Source organism: Scyliorhinus canicula, chromosome 1 (genome assembly GCF_902713615.1).
Source record: "Scyliorhinus canicula chromosome 1, sScyCan1.1, whole genome shotgun sequence".
In the NCBI taxonomy this organism is placed as follows: domain Eukaryota; kingdom Metazoa; phylum Chordata; class Chondrichthyes; order Carcharhiniformes; family Scyliorhinidae; genus Scyliorhinus; species Scyliorhinus canicula.
In genome coordinates, this window is record NC_052146.1 from 183,973,341 (window position 1) to 183,998,911 (window position 25,571).

Consider the following 25,571-nt stretch of genomic DNA (forward strand, 5'->3'; position numbering starts at 1 on the left):
ATCAATGGTTAGGCCTTCCAGTTTTCTTAACTCTCGCATGCCAGAGGTCCCATTTTCCATATAGGAACTTAAGATTTGAACAGATGCATATCATTGATAAGAACTAAATTGATACCCAAAAAGGAATCAGCTTGTTATAAATAGGACAATCTGTTAACAGTACAAACACAAGTGGGCCATCAGATTGAAATCACCCTAGAACTCAATAGAATTAGATTGCAAACAAGCGCTGAATAGATGCTGAAGATGTGCATAACATTGCATGGAATCACAATTAAAACCAGGTGAGTTGGAATCTATTTTAGCTCATCCATCGAGAAAGATCCATTGCCCCTCCTCTAAGATTTTACAGCATAAAATTGCTTTAGAAATAATTCCAGGTTTCTGCTTTCAAGACTCTACCCCAAAATTCCATTCCATATTCAGCCATAGATTTACTTGTCACTTGTTTGAAGTGTCCTATTCTGATGATTTTGCCTGGTCATTTTCTGAATCTACCAATTCTACACCATCAAGACCACCTCTCAGTCAACTTCTTTCAACGCTGAGAGAAAATCAACGTTTTCCCTCATAACTGAAAGTAAAATCACCCTGCAAGCTCTTCGTTGAACAGTCTCCAGTGCCTGAGTGTTAATTTGGGTCTTGGCAATCAGTGGTTAATTCGGTATCTAAATTAAAATTGGTTAATTTACGAGTCATCACTTCTGGAGTGAAGTACCTTTTCCTCACAATGTTACAAATTATAAAAAATTGTTTGGGATTCTCATCCGGTATCCTAACAAATGTTTGGGTCTGGTCCAGTATCCTAACAACACCCAATTGACTGAGTGTTGCAATAGACACTCTGATTGAGATCAGCAGATCCATGCTTGTTGCCATGCAGGTTAGGGTTTGTGAAGGGAGGGGGAGGAGGGCAATTGTTGGCGAATGTTTGGAGCTTATTGAATGTGATAATGATGTCCCCAGAGAGACAGCATGTGGAGGTGGCAGTGGCAATGGATGCAGAAAAGGCTTTTGATTGGGTAGAGTGGGAGTATCTGTGGGAAATGTTATGACAGTTTGGGTTTGGGCAGGGGTCTGTGGACTGGATCCGGCTGCCGTACAAGGCGCCAGTAACGAGTATGCGGACGAATCGGGTAAGCTCGGGGTACTTCGGGTTACATCGCAGGGCAAGGCAGGGGTGTCCACCTCCCCATCGGATCGAGGCCAGGGGCAGGTGAGGAGGTTGGGAGAGTTGCAGTTGGGGGGGGTCGGTTCAGATAGTTGGGCACCCAGGTGGCATGGGGATGGGTGCAGTTGCATAAGCTGAACCTGGCTCTGTTGGTGGAACAGATGAAGGGATATTTTAAGGGGTGATTTGTGTTGCTACTGCCGCTGGCGGGGCGGGTGCAGAGTGAAAATGAAGGCACTGCCAATGCTCTAGTTTGTCTTTCATAATCTCCCGATCTTCATCCTGAAATCATTTTTTAAGAAGGTTAACACTTGGATTTTGGGGTTTGTGTGGGCTTGGAAAATCCCGTGGGTTAAGAAGGTGTTGTTGGAGCAGGTGTGAAGGATGGGGGCTGACCTCGCCAAATATAATGAATTATTATTGGACAGCTAATATATGGTTGGGAAGTTAGTAAAGGAGGGCTCAACATGGCGGAGTATGGAGGTGGCGCCTTGTTTGCCGTTCTTGGTGATGCAGGATAAGGTGCTATCGAGGGATGGTGGACTGGGAGGGAGCCCCATTAGGAGAAGTCAAACGGAAATAGGAGGATCTTTTTGGGGTGGATGGGGGGGGAGGGGGGGGGGAGAGATGTAGGCCGGGGTGTGGGAGGAGGCCCTGAGGAGGATGAATGCGTCCTTGTCATGTGTGAGGCTCAGCCGTATCCTATTTTGGAAGGTAGAGGACAGGTGTGGGCAACCTGGTGGAGTTCCTGAGGCTAGAAAAAAATCAAGTTCATCTCGAGAGGGTCGATGGATGGGTTTGCCCGGAGGTGGAAGCCGTTCATCGACTTCTTCAAGGAGAATTTAGGTGTCAGCAGAGGGAAGGGGGGGCTCTATTTTTGAAGGTGTGCATGCCTTTTTTAGAAATCAGTGGGCTTGTTTAATTTAGGCAGCAAAACGGATCAGCTAATTGCTGGGTGATGCTGTTAAGAAAGTGATTGCTTCTAAAACAAAACACCAAGGATCACTGCTCAGCAAATTAGCTAACGGGTTGCTCCCTCACCAGGTTCAATTCAAAGATTCTATTGCACTGTTTCCCTATTCCAGCTTTGGGTGCCGCCGACTTTTCACACATCTCAGCTTTGAGCCACCCAGACCATCCCTTCCTAACCTTGAACCCCTGTTCTTATCAACTCAATTTAAGATCTTGGACATTGCTTCCACTCGCAACACCCATTCAAGGCTGGTCCCCAATTTCTCTAATCTGCATGTCTCAGCAGGACTGGTCAAGGTCATTCTTTTGGATCCACTGCAGTAACGACGAGATGTCACCTAAGCTCTGAATATAAAATCATGCCTTAGTTTACCTATTCCCTCTCTGGTCAGGCTCTCTCATTCTTGGTACCACCAACCTGAGCTAATGTTCCCCCCCCCCTCCAAAACAAAAGCTCCCCACTCCCAGGCCCAGCTGAACTCTCTGCTTTTCATCAATGTACAACTTGCAGCATGCCTTCGCTTGGAAAAATATGTAAGATACTAATTCAGAAAATAAAAAGAACATGTGCAACAGACACAATGGGACACACAAAGTGGAAGAAAATGGAAAATGGAAATAAAACTTTACACAAGTGTAAGACAGAGGGTGAGACAGGGCACACGCACGAGAGAGAGAGTAATATAGGTGAGGAAAACGGTTACACATAAATTTTGTTTGTGTTTGAGCAATGTCACAAATCACCACCTAATAGGGTGTTGAAGAAAAGACAAATACATCTTCCAAGACATTGCTTAACCTTTAACTATTTAGTCTAGCATCTGGTTCCCAGTTTCCGACCATCATCATGATTTTTGAAATAATGCCCATTCACTCACCCAGCCCTCCCTTCTCCCGCTACTAGCCCTCGTTAACTTCCTGTCACTATCATTCGAGACCTGAGACATTTCAGTTACAGTTGCCACTCAGTATTATCAGTACTCATAGCATTACCAGTCCCAAACTAGTAATTATTGTGGCTTTTGTCTATTCAAACTCATTGGTTTTTAATCAGTGCGGCAGAGAGCAAACATTAATCTACAAATTACACAAATAGAAGTGTGGATATAAAAATGTTGATTTTATGAAGAGGCTTTTCCGACAGCTCAATTAGTAAATATAATATGTAATGAGGTACACAGATCTCAAGATTCCAGATTTGTGAGTGCTGAGTTGGTTGATCTTAGCCAAGGCAACAAATGAACAATGAAGATTTTTGCTCCTGAATCACTATCTAGTGATTCCTCTGGAAAGCATGGGAATACGATGGGCGAGGTTGTGCTCATACACAGTTGTAACGTTCCTATATGTGACCGATTAGCCTGTCAACTCTAAGTGAGGGAGAATGGCAACTTAAAGGATGCACTGAAGAGAGTCAATTAACCATGGCATTCGTAGAGGAAGGGAGAAAATGAATCATGAAGGTTTATTGTTAGAATGAAACACTAACGTGAAATAGAGATGTATATGTTTTACAAAATAGTTGTGAATCAAAGAGATCTGTTTTCAACATCCATTATCAGAAACAGAAGCAAATTACACTATTCTTACAAACCTTCCAACACTGAGGTCATTGTCACAGCCATTCTTTTTTTTATCAGAACAGTACAGCACAGAACAGGCCCTTCGGCCCTCGATGTTGTGCCGAGCAATGATCACCCTACTTAAACCCACGTAACCCGTATACCCGTAACCCAACAATCCCCCCATTAACCTTACACTACGGGCAATTTAGCATGGCCAATCCACCTAACCCGCACATCTTTGGACTGTGGGAGGAAACCGGAGCACCCGGAGGAAACCCACGCACACACGGGGAGGACGTGCAGACTCCACACAGACAGTGACCCAGCCGGGAATCGAACCTGGGACCCTGGAGCTGTGAAGCATTGATGCTAACCACCATGCTACCGTGAGGCCCTGGGCAGATGTTTTCTGGGCTAGGTAATTTTAAACATTGAAATTAGGTTAGGCAGACTCACAAATGAAAGTAAATATAGAACAATGGTTCAAACAGTAGAAAAAAGTTATATCAATGAGAGTTGGTCAATTTTCCACATACATAGATAATTAAAATGTAGTGGACAGTGCAGAAGATAATAAAGATTGGCTTTTATATCTGGAGGGCCAGAATCAAAGGAGGTCAAAGTTATGCTACAGACACAAAGCCTGGATTAGACCAGATTTGCAGTATTGAAGATCTGGGCACCACACCTTCGGAGAGTTATACTGGCCTTAAAGGGAATGCCATATTGATTTACCAGAATAATACATGGGCTCAATTTACCAGAATAATACCTGGACTCCAAGATTAAGTTATGTGGAGTGATAACACATACTAACAATGTATTCACTGGAAGTTAGATGGGTAATGGGTGATTTGGTCAAAGTTTACTAAATATTAAGGGGACCTGATAGGGTAGACAGATAAAAATAATGCATTTCAGTTGATTGAGGAATCAAGATATTTTAGAAGTGAAGTTTAGAATTACTTTGCATGCAAACAGTGGGAGAAATTTGGAACTCTATTCTGCAAATGATAGTTGATGATAGGCCAATTGTTAATTTGAAATCAGTGATTTATAGAATTTTATTAACCAAAGGCATTAGGGGATAAAGGTGGGTACATAAAATAAGGTCACAGATTAGCCATGAACTTACTGAATGGCAAAATAGGCTTGAGGAAGGAGGTAGATGGCCTACTCCTGTTCCGATGTTTGCTATTTTAATAACTTGGCTTTTGAAGCCTATAGAATAAAGGTAAGACTGAGGGTCATTAGGAGTTTCAATTCCAATTGCTAATAACAAGCTACAGTAGGAATGGTGCAATAAATTTGCATTTCAATATAACAGTGATGCAGGAAGTTGGAGTGCATATAGGTTTACATACTTGGAGTTCAAGAGGAATGGATTGATTTGAACAACAGTCCTAATCGATAAAATTGGAGGAAGAATTGAGGGTAATACATATATAGACTTTGGAAGTTGTCAGTGGCTAGAATTGGGCAATTGTCAGTATGTCAGACAATTCATTGCTTGAGTCTTGTTTGTAAGCACAAGGGAGTGCGACAAGAATCTCCCCAAATGTAGAAGCAGCATTTAAAATTTGGTCAACAAAGAAATAATAAGGTTTTTAAAAAAGAAAACCAACCTTCAGGAGGTTGCTTTAACACCAGGTGGGATCTGGAAGAATGACTTGTGTTGACAACAGACAGTAAATGCACAAATTACAATAAAGGAAGAAAGATCTGTCAATAGTAATTGTTTGAGTTTTGACGGTTATAGAGCATATCAAGAGTTGGGATCCAAGCACCCTCGTATGAGAAGAATGAAAATTAAGTGGACTAAAAGCAACAAATCAAAAGGAAGTTACTAATGCAGTGGAATTAAAATAATAAATAGCACTGGTTAAAGAAGAAAGGAACAGTGAAGGAAAAGAGCGACAGAGGACTAGGCCCTCAGAAACCTATGAATCAATGAAAAAGAGGAAAAAGATGTACCATTAATTACAGCACAGATAAAACTAGCTGGGAGATTAAGTAGCTGGTCAAGATAGCTTAGGCCAAAGCAAGATAAATAAATAGAAACTAGGTGCTGGAACAATTCAGCAAGTCTGGCAGCATCTATGGAGAAAGAAACAGAGCTAACATTTTGGTTCCAAAGACGTCATATTGGACTCAAAACACTAATTTGCTGCTTCATCACAGATGCTGCCAGCACTGCTGAGTTTTTCCAGCACTTCCTGTGTGACCTGCAGCATCTGCAGCTTTTGCTTTTACACAATTAAAACCTGTGAACACCATTGAGGTTGCCACAAATTGGGAAATTTTAACTGTTTTTTAAGATTAGGGAACACATCCATGTGGGCAGGCAAGGTTTAATGCTTTACTGGGTATCTGGTCTTATAATTCTACTTGTGACAGTAAAGATTATTTATAATCTTTATTATTTAATTTATAATTGGGTTCAGTTTCTTCACAATCAATGTAATTTATTCTGTTTGGAAAAGTAATGTTTTGCCTTGAGATGTAAAATTTCCCTGCCAGTCATGCCAGAAATAAATTTCCCAAAAAAATCTGTCAACTGATTCATGTTGACATAAATGCACATCGTAAATGTCTGACTGACATGCGTGAAAGCAGTTTAGACGTTGGATACAGTTTAATTGCTCATTTACATCCTATGGTATGATCTTCAAGTTACCGGGGATGAAATTGGCCTTTGGTGCAGTACAAAATGGATGGAAACGAATCAGCAGCCCATTTTATATCCCAACTGATTTTTTTTCTCTGATTTTTGTAGCTGGGATTATACCAGCTCGCCGTGTTGACACTCCTGAAACTAGATTCCTTATCAAAACAAAAATCCAAAAATATGGGCTATGATTTTGTCACCAGGTGCAAGTTTCAATAATGCAAAAATAATGCAACTTTTCTTTCATGATCTTAATTAAAGGTGGGGTAAATAGTAATTGCAAAAATCTGGCTTTCTTGTGCCTTTATTAAAAATTGGTTGACAGCCATATCTTCAAAAGAATGAAAAAAGTATAAAAAGAGCATAGGCTTTTTAGTGATTAGACGTCTGCTTTTCATAAGTTGATACCGTAGGACCCATGTTCCCAAATTTCATAGGGGCAACATGTTTTCCTCGTATCATAGACAGCTATAGCACAGGAGGCAATTTAATACATCATGTCTACACGAGCTCTCCCATCAGTTCCACTCTGCTATAGATGCTGCAGCTATTTGCCACTTTAACTGTAACTGAAACCCATTAAAATAATGGTTGTGTAAAAAGGGAGTGCCAGGGAACCTTAAAAAAAGCATATTTAATTAACAAATTGCAAAAGCTCCCACTGAAACTGAAGTCGAATACTCAGCGCAAACAAGCTGAAAACTAGTTTCAAGAAGTTCACCTGGTATTCCCAGTTTTTAACAAAGGTTTTGACAAAGGGTCATCTGGACTCGAAGCATTAGCACTTTTCTCACCCGACAGATGCTGCCAGATTTGCTGAGATTTTCCAGCATTTTCTCTTTGATCCCAGTTTTTAAAATGAACGTGTGAAATAGGAGCAGCAGTAGGCCATTCAGCCCCTTGAGCCCGCTCCACCATTCAATAAGATCATGGCTGATCTCTTTGTGTTTTGATGTTCTACATTCTCATCGCCCCTAGATTACCTTTATTTCCGTTGCATAACAAGAATCCACGTACCTCTGCCTTAAAAATATTCAGTTACCCTGCTTCCAACATCTTCTGAGGCAGCATTCCAAAGTCACAGAACCCCGAGATAAATAATTTTTCCTCTTCTCTGTCCTAGAAGGGTGACCACTAATTTTAAAACAGTGCTCCCCTTGTTCTGGACTCACTCCCGAGAGGAAACATCCTTTCTACATCCACCCTGTCAAGACTATTCAGGATCTTAAATAAGGAAACCAAAACTACAAACAGTATTAAAGATGCAGTTTCATCAATGCCCTGTATGACTGAAGCATAATATCCTTATTTTTATGTTCAATTCCTTTTGTAATAAAGGATAGCATCCCATTAGACTTCTTAATTACATGCTGTATCTGCATACTAACATTTAACGACTCACGCATGAGAACATCTAAATCCTCTGCAACTTGGAATTCTGCAATTGTTCTCCACTGAAGCAATACTTTGCTTTTTTATTCTTCTTGCCAAAGAGAACAACTTCACATTATACTCCATCCGCCAGATTTTTGCACACTCACTCAATCTATCCATGTCCCTCTACAAATTCCTCAAAGTCTTCCTCAACATGAAAACACCACACCAGACCCATTCGAGTATTGCCTCTGTAACTGTTACTCCGGCACCCAAATGTATATCTACCTCCCCAGTCTCCACCCAACCCCCCCACAAACAGATGCCTACTTATGTGTTGTAAATAATATTGCCAATTGTACAGAGTTGCTGCTGTTGAGTTGGTGCATAATACCTTACCAGTTACTTTATTTTCTTTTTTTTATTTATTTGGTATGTTTGTGCGTGCCCTTCCCTTCTATATATGTATCTTATTCTGTGTACATAACGGTAAATATACTTTTTTCAAAAACCGAATAAAAAACATTTATTAAAAAAAAGTCTTCCTCAACATATTTACCTAACTATTTTTGTGTTGTCTGCAAATTTAGCTATCATGCCTTTGCTTCCCTCATCTAAGTCATTGATATAAATGGGGAAAAGTTTTGGCCCCAGCACAGACCTCTCCACTCATCACACCCTGTCAATCAGATAAAGATCCATTTATGCGCACTGTTTTCTGCCAGCCAGCCAATCTTCTATCCAGTTAGTTCCAACACCATGAGCTCTTATTTTCCACAATAACCTTTGATGTGGCATCTTATCAAATGTCTCATGGAAATCGAAGTATACTATGCCGACAGGCTTCCCTTTATCCACAGCATGTTACCCCTTCAAAGAATTCTAATAAATTGATTAAACATGATTTTCTTTTCACAAAACAATGCTGACTGACTCTTCCAGATAGTTTTTCCAAGTGCGCAGTTATAACCTCCTCACTGATCAATTCTAACAGCTTCCCTATAACAGATGTCAAGCTAACTGGCCTATGATTTCCTGTTTGCTGCTTCACTCCCTAATTGAATAGAGGGGTTATATTTACTACTTTCCAGTCTGATGGAACGTTTCCGGAATCTTGCGTATTTTGGTAAATTAACACCAACACACCTAATACTTCATTAGTCACCTCTTTTAAGACTTTAGGGTGAAGTCCATCGGAAACGTGACAGCCTGCAGTTTCATCAGTTTGCTCAGTACTGCTTGCCCAGTAATTTCAGCAAGCTCCTCTCTTCCCTCCAGCCTCCTGATTTATAGCTATTACAGGAATGTTTTTTGTACCCTCTATAGTGAAGACAGAAGCAAAATATTTGCTAATTTCATTTACCATTTCCTCATCTATTTATTCACTCCTCATTCGCACTCTAAAGGACCAACACTCAACTTTATCTACTCTTTTCTGAATTAAATAACTGTAGACTCTCTTGTTATCTGTTTTAAAATTCCTAGCAAGCTTCCTCACATACTCTCGTTCTCCTGATTAATCTTTTAGTCATTCAAATGGACACGGTTAATACAATGGAGAAACTTGCAAAATTAGGTGAGGGTAAGTTTCACACAAATTTTGCATTTAAATTAGGCCTGTACTTGTTTGGAGCCTAATTTCATCCAGCTCCTTCAACCGCTAGTCCCGCCTCCCCCTTGGTCATTGATGTTTTTGTTTCAGTGACAGCCATAGCTGCACGCCCCCCAGCATCCATTTAAAATCAGGCATGCTGAGATCACATCAAGAAATATTGTCTCATATGTCGTTTTTTAAAACTCTTAACAGGCTCCTTTAACTGTAAGATTTACTCATACAGATGCAATGTTGCAAATTCTTTTTGTTTTAAAAGAGGGAACGGAGTATCTTTCTAGAAATGCAGACAAGTATCAGGTATAATGGAATGATGTAATTAGTTTTTCACTGGCGTGACTTACTCAAAACCAGTTCGAGACTATGTACAGATTACTCACTTCAATTAACTATCAACATGTTATTTACAAGTAGTACACTTTAGGCATCATATAAGTGTTCATCATAGTGAAATTGTTGCTCTCCCACACTCTGCAACAGGTTACAATTCTAAATCAGCTGAGCTTGTTACATCAAGATCCACCCCAGAATTTCAGTACGAAAAGTATGTGCACATAGTAGCACTTCATCGTCATTGGTACCATCTTTCAGATGAGACATCAAATCAATCCTCCTTTGCCTTTCGGTGGTTATAGAAAATCTCAAAGTACCATTCAAACAATAGAGGAATTTGTTCCTGGCTAATGACTTCGAAATAGATAACACTGGTCATTTATCTTTCTGATGTTTGTGGGACATTGCCATTCTTAAACTGACTAACAGCTGACACAGTACAAGTGACTACACTTCAAAAATAATCTATTGATTGTGAAGCACTTTGGGTTCTACAAATACGAGTTTGTTTCAGTATTCTACCAACAGGCAATATGAAAACACAGCTGATTACTTTGTTACATGTTGGTGATTTTAAAAATACATGATTTACACGTAATTTAATCTTTGATGTTCATACCTCTAAAGCCGAAAGTTTGAAAAGGCAAATACTATCCTATTTTTTGATATGTAACGTCATAACATTTCTAAATAATTTTTACTACCCAATATAAGATCATTTAGACGAGCAAAGCATGCATTTCAGTAAAATTAAAAGCAAGCAGAATCAGCTGTAAAATGCTTACTTATTTCCACCTAATAAATAACTGCTCTGCAGTCCTTGGCCATACTCTAGCTGTAGATCCTGCAAGTTAAAAGAAAGCAGAGACATGTTGCAAATACATGATTCACATCAATTATTACGGTAAACATAAAGCCACTTTACATAAAAGCTTTAAGACAATAAAATGGAAGAATGATTCAGTTTTAGACAGGATAGATTTGCAAGAAGTTTGGTGAAGCATAGAAACTAGTCAGCACGGTGGCACAGTGGTTTGTACTGCTGCATCATAGTGTAAGGGACCTGGGTTCAATTCCGGCCTTAGGTGACTGTGTGGAGTTTGCACATTCTCCCTATGTCTGCAGTGTTTCTTCCAGGTGCTCTGGTTTGCTACCACAGTCCAAAGATGTGCAGGTTAGGTGGATTAGCCATGATCAATGCGTGGGGTTACAAGAGTAGGGAAGGAGTGAGCCGAGGAAGACTGCTCTTTCGGAGGGTCGGTGCAGACTCATGGGCCAGATGGCCTCCTTCTGCACTGTAGGGTTTCTATCCGCAAGTCCCAAATTTGGCAGCTATTAGAATTCTCCTAACAATTCATTGGCAGATTCAGTAAATTTGTTTTTCAGTAATTTATGTGAAACAGTTAAGATATGGCATGTTGTTCAGATGAACTTCAAGAAGTCGTCAATTATTGACATAATTTGCACTCTAAGCACACTTTCCCCATCATGATGATTCAATCAGGAACACTTCAATCTTAATCAACAACATGCGTTCATGTACCTGTATTCTATCCTTTTCAACTCACCCAAGAGCTAGGCAGGTTTTCTGCTGATTATGGTGGTTTTGTACGTGCAACAGGTACATTAGGATTATCTGTTCATTCATTTCCGTACTCTTTGCAGGGTCTTGCTGTCAGTTACCATATTTCCCACATTACAACAATGACTGCACTTCAAAATACTTCACAGGTTCAAGGAGCTTTGCTCACGAGCAGTGGTAGAGAATACGTCTTGAGTGAGACACAGCCAGAGTTAGAGTGGGTATCGTGAATTTTGAGCACTGTGGGAATTCGGGTCAGAAGAGGAAAAGATGCTTATTTTTTCTTGGCTTTCAAATTCTTGAATTTTGAGAGAGTTGTCTTCCCTGCTGCAGCAATAGAGGTGACAGGAGAGGGAGCTGATTGTTAAGTAGAGGGTATGGTCAGGTAAGTATTGACTACCTTTATCACTTATAGTCTGTGAGGTATTTTGCAGGTGATAGTTTGAAAGGGCACTGTAGTAGCAAGGGAGCAGAGAAGATGGGCCTCAGCGAACTGGATATAATCTGATATTAAGCATCTTCCAAAAGTTTAATATAAAGGTGTACATTATAACAGGAGAGCAGCAAGTTATGATGCCCTTCTCATGCTCCATGTGGGAAGCCAGGAACAATTCCACTGCTCAGGACCAGCACGTGTACAGGAAGTGTCTCTAATTCTGCTCTTGGAAGTCTGGGTTTCGGAGCTGGAGCAGTGGCTGGGGACACTGTGGAACATCCAAGACGTGCAAAGTATCATGGACAGCACATAGAGAGAGGTGGCTTCCCTGCAGGCTAAGAGCTCGCAGGCAGGAAGGAAAATGGGTGACCACCAGGCAGAACAAGAGGACTAGGCAGACAGCGCAGGAATCGCCTGTGGCTAATTCCCTGCAAAACGGATATGCCGCTTTGGATACTGTTGAGGGGAATGGCCTCTCACGGGAAAACAGCAACAGCCAATATCGATGCGCCACAGTTGGTTCTGCTGCACAGGGGAGTATTAAAAAGTGTGGAAATGCAATAGTTATAGGGGATTCAATTGCAAGGGGAATAGATAGGTGTTTCTATGGTTGCAAACAAAACTCCAAGATGGCATGTTACCTCCCTGCTACTAGGACCAAGGGTGTCTCAGAGTGGTTCCAGGAGTGGGCAGAACAGTAGCACAGTGGTTAGCACGGTTGCTTGACAGCTCCAGGATCTCAGGTTCGATTCCCGCTTGGGTCACAGTCTGTGCGGAGTCTGCACGTTCTCCCCGTGTCTGTGTGGGTTTCCTCCGGGTGCTCTGGCTTCCTCCCACAGTCCAAAGATGTGCAAGTTAGGTGGATTGGCCATGCTAAATTACCCTTAGTGAGTCCATAAAGGTTGGGTAGGGTTATTGGGTTATGGGAATAGGGTGGAGGTGTGGGCTTGGGTAGCGTGTCCTTTCCCAGGGCCGATGCAGACTCGATGGGCCAAATGGCCTCCTTCTGCACTGCAAAATTCTATGATATCTATGATTATGGAAGAGGGAAGATGAACGATCAGTGGTCGTGGTATATATCGGTACTACGACACAGCAGAAAAAAATGGATGAGGTCCTAAAAGCCAAAAATAGGGAGTTAAGAACTAAGTTGAAAAGTAGACATCAAATGTAATGATCTCAGGATTACAACCAGTGCCTCGTGCTTGTCAGATTTGAAATAGCAGACTATCACACATGAATATGTGGCTGGAAACATGGTGCAGGGGGACACTTACAGATTCTTAGGACATTGGGACCGGTTCTGGGGGAGATGGGACCAATATAAACTAGACGGGTTACACTTGGGCAGGATCGGGACTAATGTCCGAGGGCAAGTGTTTGCTGGTGTGGTTTCAACTAGAATGGCAGGGGGATGGGAACCCAAGCAGAGTGCGAGGGAAAGAATAGCAAGACAGCAATAAAACAGAAAACAGTAAAATACAACCGTATACAGGGCAATCAAGGTCGAAAGGCAAATAGGGCCACAGTACAAAGGAAAATTTGCATGATTAAAAATAGCAAAAGGCAACCTAAAGGCTTTGTATCTTCGGATTAAGGCGAACAAACTGGCAGCATAAATCTCGATTAATGGATATGATTTCTTCGCCATTATGGAGACATGGGTACAAGGAGATGAAAACTAGGAGCTTAACATTCAGGGATATTTAATCTTTTGAAAGGACATGAGGGAAGGAAAAGGATGGCACTCTTAATAAGAGATTAAATGAGGACAGTTGTGTGAGACGATCTAGGCTTGCATGATGTAGAGTCCATTTTGATGGAAGTAAAAACCAGCAACAGAAAGAAGACATTGGTCGGAATTGTGTATGGCTCCCTAAACAGTAACCACACTGTAGGAAAATGTACAAATCAACAAAAGAGGAGCATGTAAAAGGAATGGAGCTATAATTATGGATGGCTTTAATCTTCATGTTGATTGGGTTAATCAAGTTGGAAAGGGTAGCTACGGCAACAAATTCATAAGAGTTCATTCAGGATAGTTTCCTGGAGCAGTATGTCATGAAGCGAATCAGAGAACAGGCGATCTTGGATCTGGTAATGGGGAGAGTAAAAGATCCCCTTGGAAGTAGTGATCATAACATGAAAGAATTTAATATTCAGCTTGAGAGTGAGAAACGTGGTCAGAAACAACTTTATTTAACTTAAAGGAAATTACAATGAAATGAGGATAGAGTTCGCTAAAGTGGACTGGGCAGATAGATTAGCTGGAAAGACAGTAACATGCAGCGCCAGACATTTGGGGGGTAATTCATGACTCTCAGCAAAAATATATCCAGTAAGAATGAATGATTTGAAGAGAGGGATAAACCAGCTATGGCTAACCAAGGAAGTTAAGGAGAGTATTTAGTTGAAAGAAAAAACATATAAGGAGGCAAAAGATAGCGATATCCTGAAGATTGGGATAAACTCAGCGTCCAGCAAAGGAGGACTAAAATGATAATAAAGAGGGAGGAAAAAAACTATGAGAGCAAATTAACAAGGATTATAAAAACTGACAATAACAGGCTCTTTAAATAAATAATAAGGAAGAGATACAAGTGAAATAGGCCCCAGAATATTAATCTGGGGAGATAGTTATGGGGAAGAAAATGGCAGAAGAGTTAAACAGATATTTTGCATTAATCTTTATGGTGGAAGATGCTTCAAACATCCCATTAAAACTAAAGAATACAGGGGGAGGATTTAAATACCATCACCATCACTAGTGAAGTAGTATTAGACAAACTAATGGGGTTAAAGGCAGATACGCCCGCTGACTCTGATGATTTGTGTGGGATCCTCCTATTTAATCGCGCTCTATTCCCCTTTTTTCCTTTTAATTCCCATTATTCCTTTGGCTATTTCAATTTGTGTACATGGATAATTATGCCCCTATGCCTTTAAGATGGACTTCATCTTTAATTTGAGTGGCTGGTAAACTAAGGGTTGACCTATAATCCTAAGGCAAGGCAGGTTACATAGAGCTATTTACATTTCAGGTCAGCAGATTCCAGGGCGATCAATGCGGACACTCCTTGATGGGTTTAGCTGTCGGCCAATGGCCTGACCCGAATTATCGGGCCTCATCACTGGATTGTGCTGCTTGGTCCGGTTTTTCTCTGGAATGTTCTCTCCTCTTTGAGATTGTGTTTCCAGTTTTGTTTTTGAACTCAGAACTGAAGGAGGCTCTTTGAGTTTCTCCCTCACTGTAAACATACAACTCTTTGAAACATCCTGATGGATGTTTGATTAAGTAAAGCTGGAGGACATTCTAGTGAGACTGGATAAAATCAAAAATGCAGGCTGAGAAATGAATTTAAGGGGAGACAAAGTGTTAATACTAGAACAGGCCTGAGGCGGATACTTTCAGTGAAGACCCAGATTAACATGGTTAAAGTGACTCGCCAGAGGAAATTCTACTGTCTGAGAGTACTGATTGAATGTTCCTGCCAGAGGATCTCCACTAGCAGTCCACTGATGACTTCAATCACTCCCCATCCTGGAAGGACAGCCTGCTGCAAAGGCACCAACATCAGAAGCAAGGGCTCTCTCTTTTCATCTTAATTCCTCTTATTTTAACCCTTCCTCTGTGTTTCTATGTCTTTTGTGTGTTTGGGGAGAGGACAGGATGGTACAAAGGGGAGGGTGGGGGTTGATGACAAGCTGGCTGCTATTCTGTTATGATTATTGCATATTTCAACTTTGTTTCTGTTTAAAATAAACAGTTATTGTGTTCAATTTACAAACCTGGTGGCTATGCCTTATTGAGCAGTCAAGGGCCAAAGAGTCTGCAAATTTTATACAAATCATTGATTAATTGATTTCTGTAGGGACTCCAGGGCCTGTGGGGCTGGAATTGACCGTGCACTGGCCCAGGGTGTCATAACACTTGCATCCTAGGATCCGAAAAGAAGTAGCTAGAGGTAGTGGATGCATTGAGTGTAATTTTCCAAAAGTTCTTGGAATTGGGAGAAGTATCAGAAGATTGGAAAACTGCCAGTGTGACACCCCTAGTCAAAAAGGGATACCTTAACATCTATTGTTGCAAAAATGTTGGAATAAATTATTAAGGAAGTAATAGCAGCACATTTGGAAAAGCATAATCTAATTAAGCAGAGTCAGCATGGCTTCATGAAAGGGAAATCGTGTCTGGCTATTTTATTAAGAGTTTTTCAAGGAAGCCGCAACCAGAGTGGATAGAGAGGAACCAATAGATGTGTTGTATTTGGACTTTCAGAAGGTGTTCAACAAGGTACCTCAAGGTTAAGTCATAAGAAAGAGCCCATGGAGCTAGCATATTGGCATGGGTAGCGAATTGGCTAATGGGCAGGAAACAGTGAGTGGGGATAAGGGGCTCTTTTTCAGGTTGCCGACCTGTACCCAGTGGAGATCAGTGCTGGGACTGCAACTGTTTACAAAATATATTAATGACTTGAAGGAAGGAAATTAATGTAGTGTAGCAAAATTTGCAGACGACACAAAAATAGGTGGAAAGGCAAGTTGCAAGAAGGATACAGTTTGCAAAAGAGATATTGATTGATTAAGTGGGCAAAAAGTTGGCAAATGGGAGTATAACGTGGGAAAATGTGAAGTTGCTCATTTTAGAAAGAAGAACAAAAGAACAAAGTATTATTTAAATGGAGAAAAATTGCAGAAAGCTGAAAACAGAGAGACCTGTGGGTACTTGTGCACAAAACACTAACACACAGGTGCAGCAGGTAATCAGGAAGGCTAATGGAATGTTGCCCTGATTTTAATGGGGTTGGAGTATAACAGGAGGAAAGTCCTGCTGTAACAGTACAAGGTACTGGCAAGGTCACATCTGGAGCAGTGTGCGCAGTTTTGGTCCCCTTAACTAAGGAACGATATTATTTTGGTCGAGGCAGCTCAGAAAACTTTCACTAGAATCATCCGCTGTATGGAGGATTGTATCATGAGCAAAGGTTAAACAGGTTGGGACTCTACTCATGGGAATTTAGAACAATGAGAGGTGATCTCATTAAAATATATAGGATTCATAAGGGGCTCAACTGGGTAACTGTTGTGAGGATGATTCCTTTCATGGGAAAGTCTAGGACCTAGGGCATAGTCTCAGAATAAAAGGGTTGAGGAGGAATTTATTCTCTCAGAGGGTTGAGTGTCTTTGGAACTACTTGCCTCAGAGATGAGAGACCTTGGGCGCGATTCTCCCATATGGGGAGAAATCGTAAGGCTGGCGTCAAATCCGGGCGGGTTTGACGCCAGCCCCCCCCTTCCCGACCGGGAACCGATTCTGGTCCCCGGTCGCGGCTAGCATCCCGACGCCCTAAACTCCGGCATCGCGGGCTTAACGAATTTCGTTAAGCCCGCTTGCCAGAGTTAGCGCCGGCTGACGCGTCATATGACGTCAGCCGCGCATGCGCGGATTGGAAGACTCCAACCCGCGCATGCGCGGATGACGTCATCGCGCATTTGCGCGAAACCCGCGCATGCGCGGGCCGGGATGCCCCTCAGCCGCCCCGCGAAGTGATACAGCGGGGCGGCGGAGGGACAAAGAGTGCACGGGCATTGTGCCCGCTGCCCGCGATCGGTGCCCACCGATCGCGGGCCCATGGCACCCTTGGCACGGCCGTGGTACTGCCGTGCCAATCGGTGCCATGGTTTTAAAAATCGAGAGTTTACGGCCGTTTTTACGAACGGCCAGACCAGGTGTGTTTGCCGTTCGTAAAAACAGCCGTAAAGGGCTAGGAACTCGGCCCATCGATCAGCTGAGAATCGCTGCTGGCCGTAAAAAAATGGCGGCAGCGATTCGTATCGGGAGTCGGGCTGGGGGGGGGGGGGGGAGAGAATAGCGGGAGGGCGTCGGACGAGCGTGGCCGTAAAATTTTACGAGCCACGCTATTCTCCGCACCGTTGTGAGTGCGGAGAATCGCGCCCCTTGTGTGTGTTTCAGGCTGAGAAAGATTCTTGATAGTAAGGGAATCTAGGGTCATGGGGAAGAGCAGGAAAGTGAACGTTAGAAATGTGGGTCAGCCATGATCCTATTGAATAGTGGAGCAGGCTTGAGGGGCCAAACAGCCTACTCCTCTTCCTATTTCTTATTATCAGGTCAGGTCACATGAAAGGCACTTTATAAATCAAGGTTTTTATTTTTGTGGCAATTAAGCTCGAGCTCTAATTGTCACATGCTGCAGACTAGAGTGGGCTTTGTCTGGACAATTAACTCTTACAATAACCAATTCAGTCTTTGCTGCGTTGAAAGATCCAGATCACGAGCATTAACATGCTGCTGATTAAAACAGGAAAAGCCAGTTAAAGGGAAAACGTTGGGGAAAATGCCAAAGAAATTATCCCAACTGTCCTGCCATTTTCAGCCACAAAACATTACTGCCCAGCTATGAGCTACATTTCTAGATCATCACAAAAGGTCATTAATAGAGATCATTTTGAAGTACTTGACGAGAAACAAGCAAGCCTGCACCTTAAGCAATACTTCATTCTTAAGGGGATATAAGGAAGCATATAATTGGAGTGTACTCCAATGGAATCAAAATGAAATCACAAAGCAGATCGTAGCTAACATGAACTCAACCTTTCACATTTGCATACATTCCTACACAAGGGTCCTTACTAATTTTAGTCTTCATGACCTCAAACAGCCAACAAATTAAGTTTCAGGATGGAGATTGTATGGAAAGCGTGTGCCCAAATTTAACCGAAATGTTATTTATTTTTCAACATTATGTTGCATTCAGCCTTCTTTTTCCCCAGTCCCTTTTCCCCAAAGTTTCCCTCTCCAACTATCTCCCCAACATCTGTAATGATCCACCTGCTTGTCAGTGTATGGTTTCATGGGGTTTGGTTAACTTTTATGCCTTATCCAAATTAGATTAGACAGTGTGTTAGCATGTTATTCAACTAGATGACGCATCACATTCAAACCCAATCCTATTCTTTCCTGATGGTGATATTTAACAGCATCAAAACACTAACTACTGTATGGTGAAGACTCACTGAAGTGCTAACCCTCAATTTGCAATCAACATATTTACACCTCTGGACATGAGCCTCCAAGAGCCGCAAGTTAGTATATTCATCTGTCAGTAGTTCTTAAGGATTTAATGCATCAGAGATCAGCCTGAAGGTATCACAATATGTCCAAACATGTCCTCAATATTTCAACTGGTTGAAAAAATACCGCTCGTTTGAGTATTTTCAGTCAGTGAAAATCCAACCTTTTGCAGTGGCTTCCTTCTTAAAAGAGCCAGGAGGAAAACACTAGATTGTTAAATATATTTATCCTGAAAACAAACCAGGTTAAAGGGTAACTGAAGTAAAAAATAAATAAAACTAAAGATAAAACAAATGCAGGACACAGAAAATGGGAAGGAAGATAGCCCGAGGGATCAGAATTAAATTTACAAATGGTAATGGATAACAAAAAAATGACTGTTCTGACCTTATTAGGTCTATTATTAGTGTTTGTTTTGTTGTCAATGTCAGACAGTCCAAAGGAATAAGAATTTCCCTGGATCCGGCAACAGTCAAGGTTAGCAGCAATATATTTGAGAAATACAGGAGCAATAATTCTATAAATGTAATGCCATTGAATGTTTGCTGCTGTCCCCTTTAAATAAAGCATTCCTGGAACATTAAATCACATCAGGAAATGTATTAAATTCTATGTGCCACCAGTGACCTACAGCTTCTCTTTAATATAGTAGTGGGTTAAACAAACCTCTTCAATACCATTTAGCACTGCGTGAATCATTGCTTTAATTTGTTTGCTTTGTACCATGCTTACTTAGTGTTAGAATAGTTTAGGAGTCTGCTGAATAAAAATTTCAAAATTCACTTTTTCCTTACAGAACAAGCACAGTTTCTTGTTTGATACTTTGGATTGTTGTTTAAAATGGATGTAGATTTATTTAACAATGTTTTCATCAGATTGGTCACCCTCCATTCAAGGGGAAAATAACATTGGTAAAACTGTAGCTATTTCCACTTTTATGAAACCAGGAGGAATTCACATAAGACTTGCGATCTCAAAAGATGCCTCAATCAAATTGGGGGCCAACCATTGAATCCAAATTAGACATATGAAATTTAATCTAGCAAATCTGACTAGCCCTTTTCACAAACAGTTACTTGAGATTTCCCAATTTTCTTCAGTCATGGCCACTGCTAAGTTAGCAACCTATCGAGCCCAGCCACCACTTCCAAGTTTTTTTTTTGTATTATGTTCTCACAAAATCCAGGGTCTCTAGTTGTAACCTCCCAAATGTTAGAAAGGCTGCCTTCGAACCAAGTAAGAAGTCTTACAGCACCAGGTTAAATGCCAACAGGTTTGTTTCAAACACGAGCTTTCAGAGCACTGCTCCTTCCTCAGGTGAATGAAGAGATACCAAGCTAGTCACTCCAGTAAATTTTCTGCCTAAAAGCACAGAATGTACCCATAAACTGTATCATACAGTACAAGGTGAAGACACCAATTTGTAAAATCTGAGCTGTGATGACATTTTGTCAAGTTCCGTATCCCTCAAATGGACGATAGTGCAATCTGGTTTCCTTGATCGCTGCTCTGTAATAGTCGATTGTAATCATAGAATAGAATCATAGAATCTCCACAGTGCAGAAGGAAGCCATTAAACCCATCGTGTCTGCACCGACCTTCCAAACGAGCACCCTAACTAGGCCCACTCTCCCACCCTACCCCGTAACCCCACCGAACCTTTGGACCCCAAGGGACAATTTAGCATGACCAATCCACCTAACCTGCATATCTTTGGACCGTGGGAGGAAACCGGAAGAAACCCATGCAGACATGGGGAGAACGTACAAACTCCACACAGACAGTCACCCAAGGTCGGAATCGAACCAGGGTCCCTGCAACTGTGAAGCAGCAGTGTTAATCACTGCGCCACCATGCCACACGGTGGTCAATATATATTGGCCAAAACGAGTCAGGTGCATCGGTCTGGCTGCGCATATAGTACATTGACCTTTCAAAGTACACTTTACTAACATCAGTGGACTTGTGCGAAAATTAGGAGAGCTGTCTCACAGGCTATTCAAGCAACAACCTGACAACGTCATACTCACAGAATCGTATCTTACAGAACATTCCAGACACCACCACCACCATCCCTTGTTGAGTCCAGTCCCACGAGCAGGACAAACCCTGCAGAGGTGTCAGCATAGTGGTATACAGTCGGGAGGGAGTTGCCCTGGGAGTCCTCAATCTTGATTCTGGATCCCATGAAGTCTCTTGGCTTCAGATCAAACATGGGCAAGGAAACCTCCTACTGATTACGACATATAGTCATAGACATAGAACAGGCCCTTCAGCCCTCGATGTTGTGCCGAGCAATGATCACCCTACTCAAACCCACGTATCCACCCTATACCCGTAACCCAACAACCCCCCCCCCCCCCTTAACCTTACTTTTTAGGACACTACGGGCAATTTAGCATGGCCAATCCACCTAACCCGCACATCTTTGGACTGTGGGAGGAAACCGGAGCACCCGGAGGAAACCCACGCACACACGGGGAGGACGTGCAGACTCCGCACAGACAGTGACTCAGCCGGGACCCTGGAGCTGTGAAGCATTTATGCTAACCACCATGCTACCCATGCTGTCCACTGTCAGTTGACGAATCAAAAGTGCCCCATGTTGAACACCGCTTGGAGGAAGTACTGAGGGCATTAAGGGCACAGAATGTACTCTGGATGGGGGACATAAATATCCATCACCAAGAATGTCTCGGTAGCACCATTACTGACCGAGCTCTAAAAGACATAGCTGCTAAATTAGGTCTGCGGCAGGTAGTGAGGGAACCAATAAGGTGGAAAAACATACCAGGCCTCATCCTCACCGACCTGCCTGTCCATGACAGTATTGGTAGGAGTGACCACCACACAACTTCACAAGGCATAAGTCAGAAGTGTGATAGAATACTCCTCACTTGCCTGGGTGAGTGTAGCTCCAACAACACTCAAGAAGCTCAACACCTTCCAGGACAAAGCAGCCTGCTTGATTGCTAACCTTTCCACAAACATTTAGTCACTCCAGTACTGACGCATAGTAGCAGTAGTGTGTACCATCTACAAGATGCACTGCAGATATCACTCCTTCTAAACCCATGACCACTACCATCTAGAATGACAAGGGCAGGAGATACATGGGAACACCACCACTTGGAAGTTCCCTTCCAAGCCACTCACTATCCTGACTTGGAAATATATCACCGCTCCTTCACTGTCGCTGGGTCAAAATCCTGGAACTCACACCCCAACATCAGGGTAAGCACGGTAGCACAGTTGCATCACAGATCCAGGGTCCGAGATTCGATTCCCGGCTTGAGTCACTGTTTGTGCGGAGTCTGCACGTTCTCCCCGCGTGTGCGTGGGTTTCCTCTGGGTGCTCCAGTTTCCTCGCACAGTACAAAGATGTGCAGGTTAGGTGGATTGGCCATGCTAAATTGCCCTTAGTGTCCAAAAAGGTTAAGTGGGGTTACGGGGTTAGGGTGGAGGCATGGGCTTGAGTAGGGTGCTCGTTCCAAGGGGTGGTGCAGACTCGATGGGCTGAAACTTCTGCACTGTAAATTCTATGATCTATGATAATCTGGGGCTGGTTTAGCTCAGTGGACTAGACAGCTGGTTTGTGATGCAGAACAAGGTCCGCAGCACGGTGAGGCAGCACGGTAGCATTGTGGATAGCACAATTGCTTCACAGCTCCAGGATCCCAGGTTTGATTCCGGCTTGGGTCACTGTCGGTGCGGAGTTTGCACATTCTCCCTGTGTCTGCGTGAGTTTCCTCCGGGTGCTCCGGTTTCCTCCCACAGTCCAAAGATGTGCAGGTTAGGTGGATTGGCCATGCTAAATTGCCTTTAGTGTCCAAAATTGCCCTTAGTGTTGGGTGGGGTTACTGGATTATGGGGATAGGGTGGAGGTGTTGACCTTGGGTAGGGTGCTCTTTCCAAGAGCCGGTGCAGACTCGATGGGCCGAATGGCCTCCTTCTGCACTGTAAATTCTATGATAAATTCTATGAAGCAGCACGTGTCCAATTCCCCAACCAGCTGAGAATTCTGAATTCTCTCTCCATGTACCCGAACAGACGCCGGAATGTGTCAATTAGGGGCTTTTCACAGTAACTTCCTTGCAGTGTTAATGTAAGGCTACTTGTGACAATAAAGATTTTTTTTAAATAATCACTGTGGGTGTACCTACACCACATGGACTGTAATGGCTCAAGAAGGCAGCTCACTAGTACTTTCTCAAGGGCAATTAGGGATGGGCAACAAATGCTGACCCAGCAGCGATGGCCACATCCCAAAATCAAAATTAAGCACTCAATTGATCGTGGGTAAAGTTTGGAATATAGATGAGCAAAATAATGCAGTGCAGCAAATCTGAAATAAAAAGACTGCAGTGTTCCAATGAAGCTCAATGTAAACTCAGGGAACAGCACCTTATCTTTTGATTAGGCAGCCTTTCAGACTAAAGAGTTAAACAATTTCAGTCCGTATTCTCTGCCCCACTTTGTTTCCTTTTGTTTGCATGTTTCAGTCTTGCCCTTGTTTTCAGTTTTCGATGGCAGCTGCTCACCATTCTGCCAGTCACATTTTCTCTAGGAACATCTTCTATTTCTTTCTTTTTTTTAAATTTAGAGTATCCAATTGTTATTTTTTTTAATTAAGGCACGATTTAGCGTGGCCTATTCACCTAACCTGCACATCTTTGGGTTGCGGGGGTGAAACCCACACAGACACGGGGAGAACGTGCAAACTCCACACGGACAGTGACCCAGGTCCGGGATTCAAACCCAGGTCCTCAGCGCCGTAGGCAGTAGTGCTAACCACTGTGCCACGTTCCACCCCTTTCTATTTCTTTCTTTTCTTGTCCCATTACCACTCCATTGGACCCTGTACAACTAACATGTTTTAAATCATTTAATCTCTTCTGGCTTCCCTTTTGTTCTTCCCACCCAGTCCCTTTTCACCTTCCTAACCTTTCCCAGATCCAATGAAAGATCATTGCCCGAAACATTAACTCCAATTCTGCTCGACACATACTCCACTGACTTGTACGCATGATGTTTATCAATGTGATCTTAAACAAGAATGGATGTTATATAACCAGTAGGTGTTTTATTCAGCAGCTCCACTCATCAACAGTTATGTAGCAGTACTGAAATACTCTTGTGAAATCACAAAACTGTTAAATGGACTGTTAAATGCACATGAACAAACATTACATTAGAATTAGCTAGGATTAATGCGGAGATATGACAGCATTCAAATTTCTACTAATTTCCAGATGCCTTATGTCACCTTTCCACATCAATGTAACAATTCACTAATAAGGCTTAGAAGTCTACATTTTAAATTGTTTAATTTATCGATCATCTTTTGAGTTCATATCTGTCACCAGAAAAGAAAACAAGCTCCCGAATTTACTGGCACAAACACCATCTCTCTCCCTGGCAACTGTTTGAGGCAGAGCTCTTACAAACTTGGTGTTATACTTGACCCCAAAATAAGCCTCTGATCTATTCAAACACCAAGGAATCCTATTTTAATTAAACTCCTTAACAGCATCAGGCTTCACCCCTGCCTCAGCTCACCTGCTGCTCAAACAACCATCCATTCCCTGGCTAACAAAGCAATCCCCATAACTCTCATTTTCTGCATCACATAAACTTGAGCTCATCCAAGGCTCTGCTGTATTTATCCTAGTTGCTGCTTGCATCAAGTCCCACTCATTCATCGGTCCTGTGTTCATCAATGTATGTTGGCTCCCATTTTGGCAACAACTCAATTTCAAATTTCTTATTCTCGTTTCAGTTTTCAAATTCCTCCACTGCCTCACTTCTCCTAACTCTGTAACCTTCTCCATCCTTCAGAGATCTCTGCGCTCCACTTATTACAATCTCCTGCACTGCCCTCATTTTAAACACTTGTCCATTGTTGGCCGTGTCTCAGCTGCTCTCGAACTCTGGAAATCTTTCCTTCAATATCTTAGCCTCACCCTCCTCCTTTATGGTGCTCCATAAAACCCACCTCTTTGATCAAGTTTTGATCATCTATCCTAATATTTCTATTTTGTTTGGCAATAGTCCTGTGAAGCACCTAGGTGCATTCTAGGATGTTAAAGGCACTACATGACTGAGTTGTTGTTGTTTCCTAGTTAATAAATCTGATTCATTCTTGTGAAGACAAAAAAAGGAAATACAAGCCAGCAAAAGATGCTTTCAGCATATATTATGTGTTTACTGCTTGCAACATCTTCCCATACAAGTAGATTGGTTTTTCCTCTCAATGTATCAAAACAAGACCATAAAGTAGAGATCACTGATGCAATACAATGGGAGTGTTAAAATTATACAATAAATAAGCATGGTAATACAAGAATTTGGAAATTCCCAAATGCAAATCCCAATTATCCAGTCTATAAAGATTTCAGCAGTTGCAAAATAAAGCTGAAGAATTGCACAATAGTAATTGAACAGGTTTTTTTGCCTTGCATGTCCTATGAAAGAATCACAAAAGACAGGATCAAGATTTAAGAGGTAATGATTGACAGGAAAGAAAGACACCTGAAAATGACAGACAGAAATATTAAAAAATACCAGATTAGGTCTTGCTGTGTAGTATATCTCTTCTGAAATGTCCAAAAAATCATCACAGTTGGGCTGTTCAGCAGATAAAGACCAGAAAACCCGTTACTTATATCAAGCCCAAGAAACAAAGCAAGGGAAAGCATTTTTTAGTTGGTTTGTCTTGAATATTACTATCCTACTACCAGAGGCTGTACCAATACTTAGGACCAA

At 42.1% G+C, this 25,571-nt stretch overlaps 1 protein-coding gene across 9 annotated transcripts in view; it reads right to left on the bottom strand.

Annotated features, from left to right (window-relative positions):
• The window catches only part of LOC119970060 (mitogen-activated protein kinase kinase kinase kinase 3), a 354,117-nt gene that overhangs the window by 96,979 nt on the left and 231,567 nt on the right, over nt 1-25,571 (bottom strand). For 5 of the 9 annotated variants that reach the window (XM_038804084.1, XM_038804056.1, XM_038804041.1 and 2 more), the window contains exons 15-16: nt 25,371-25,433; nt 10,481-10,539 (exon numbers count right to left, since the gene is read on the bottom strand). In XM_038804084.1, the coding sequence (XP_038660012.1) occupies nt 10,481-10,539; nt 25,371-25,433 (122 nt within the window). The remainder of the gene's footprint in view (nt 1-10,480; nt 10,540-25,370; nt 25,434-25,571) is intronic. The other 4 variants (XM_038804101.1, XM_038804091.1, XM_038804065.1 and 1 more) reach the window with 1 other exon arrangement.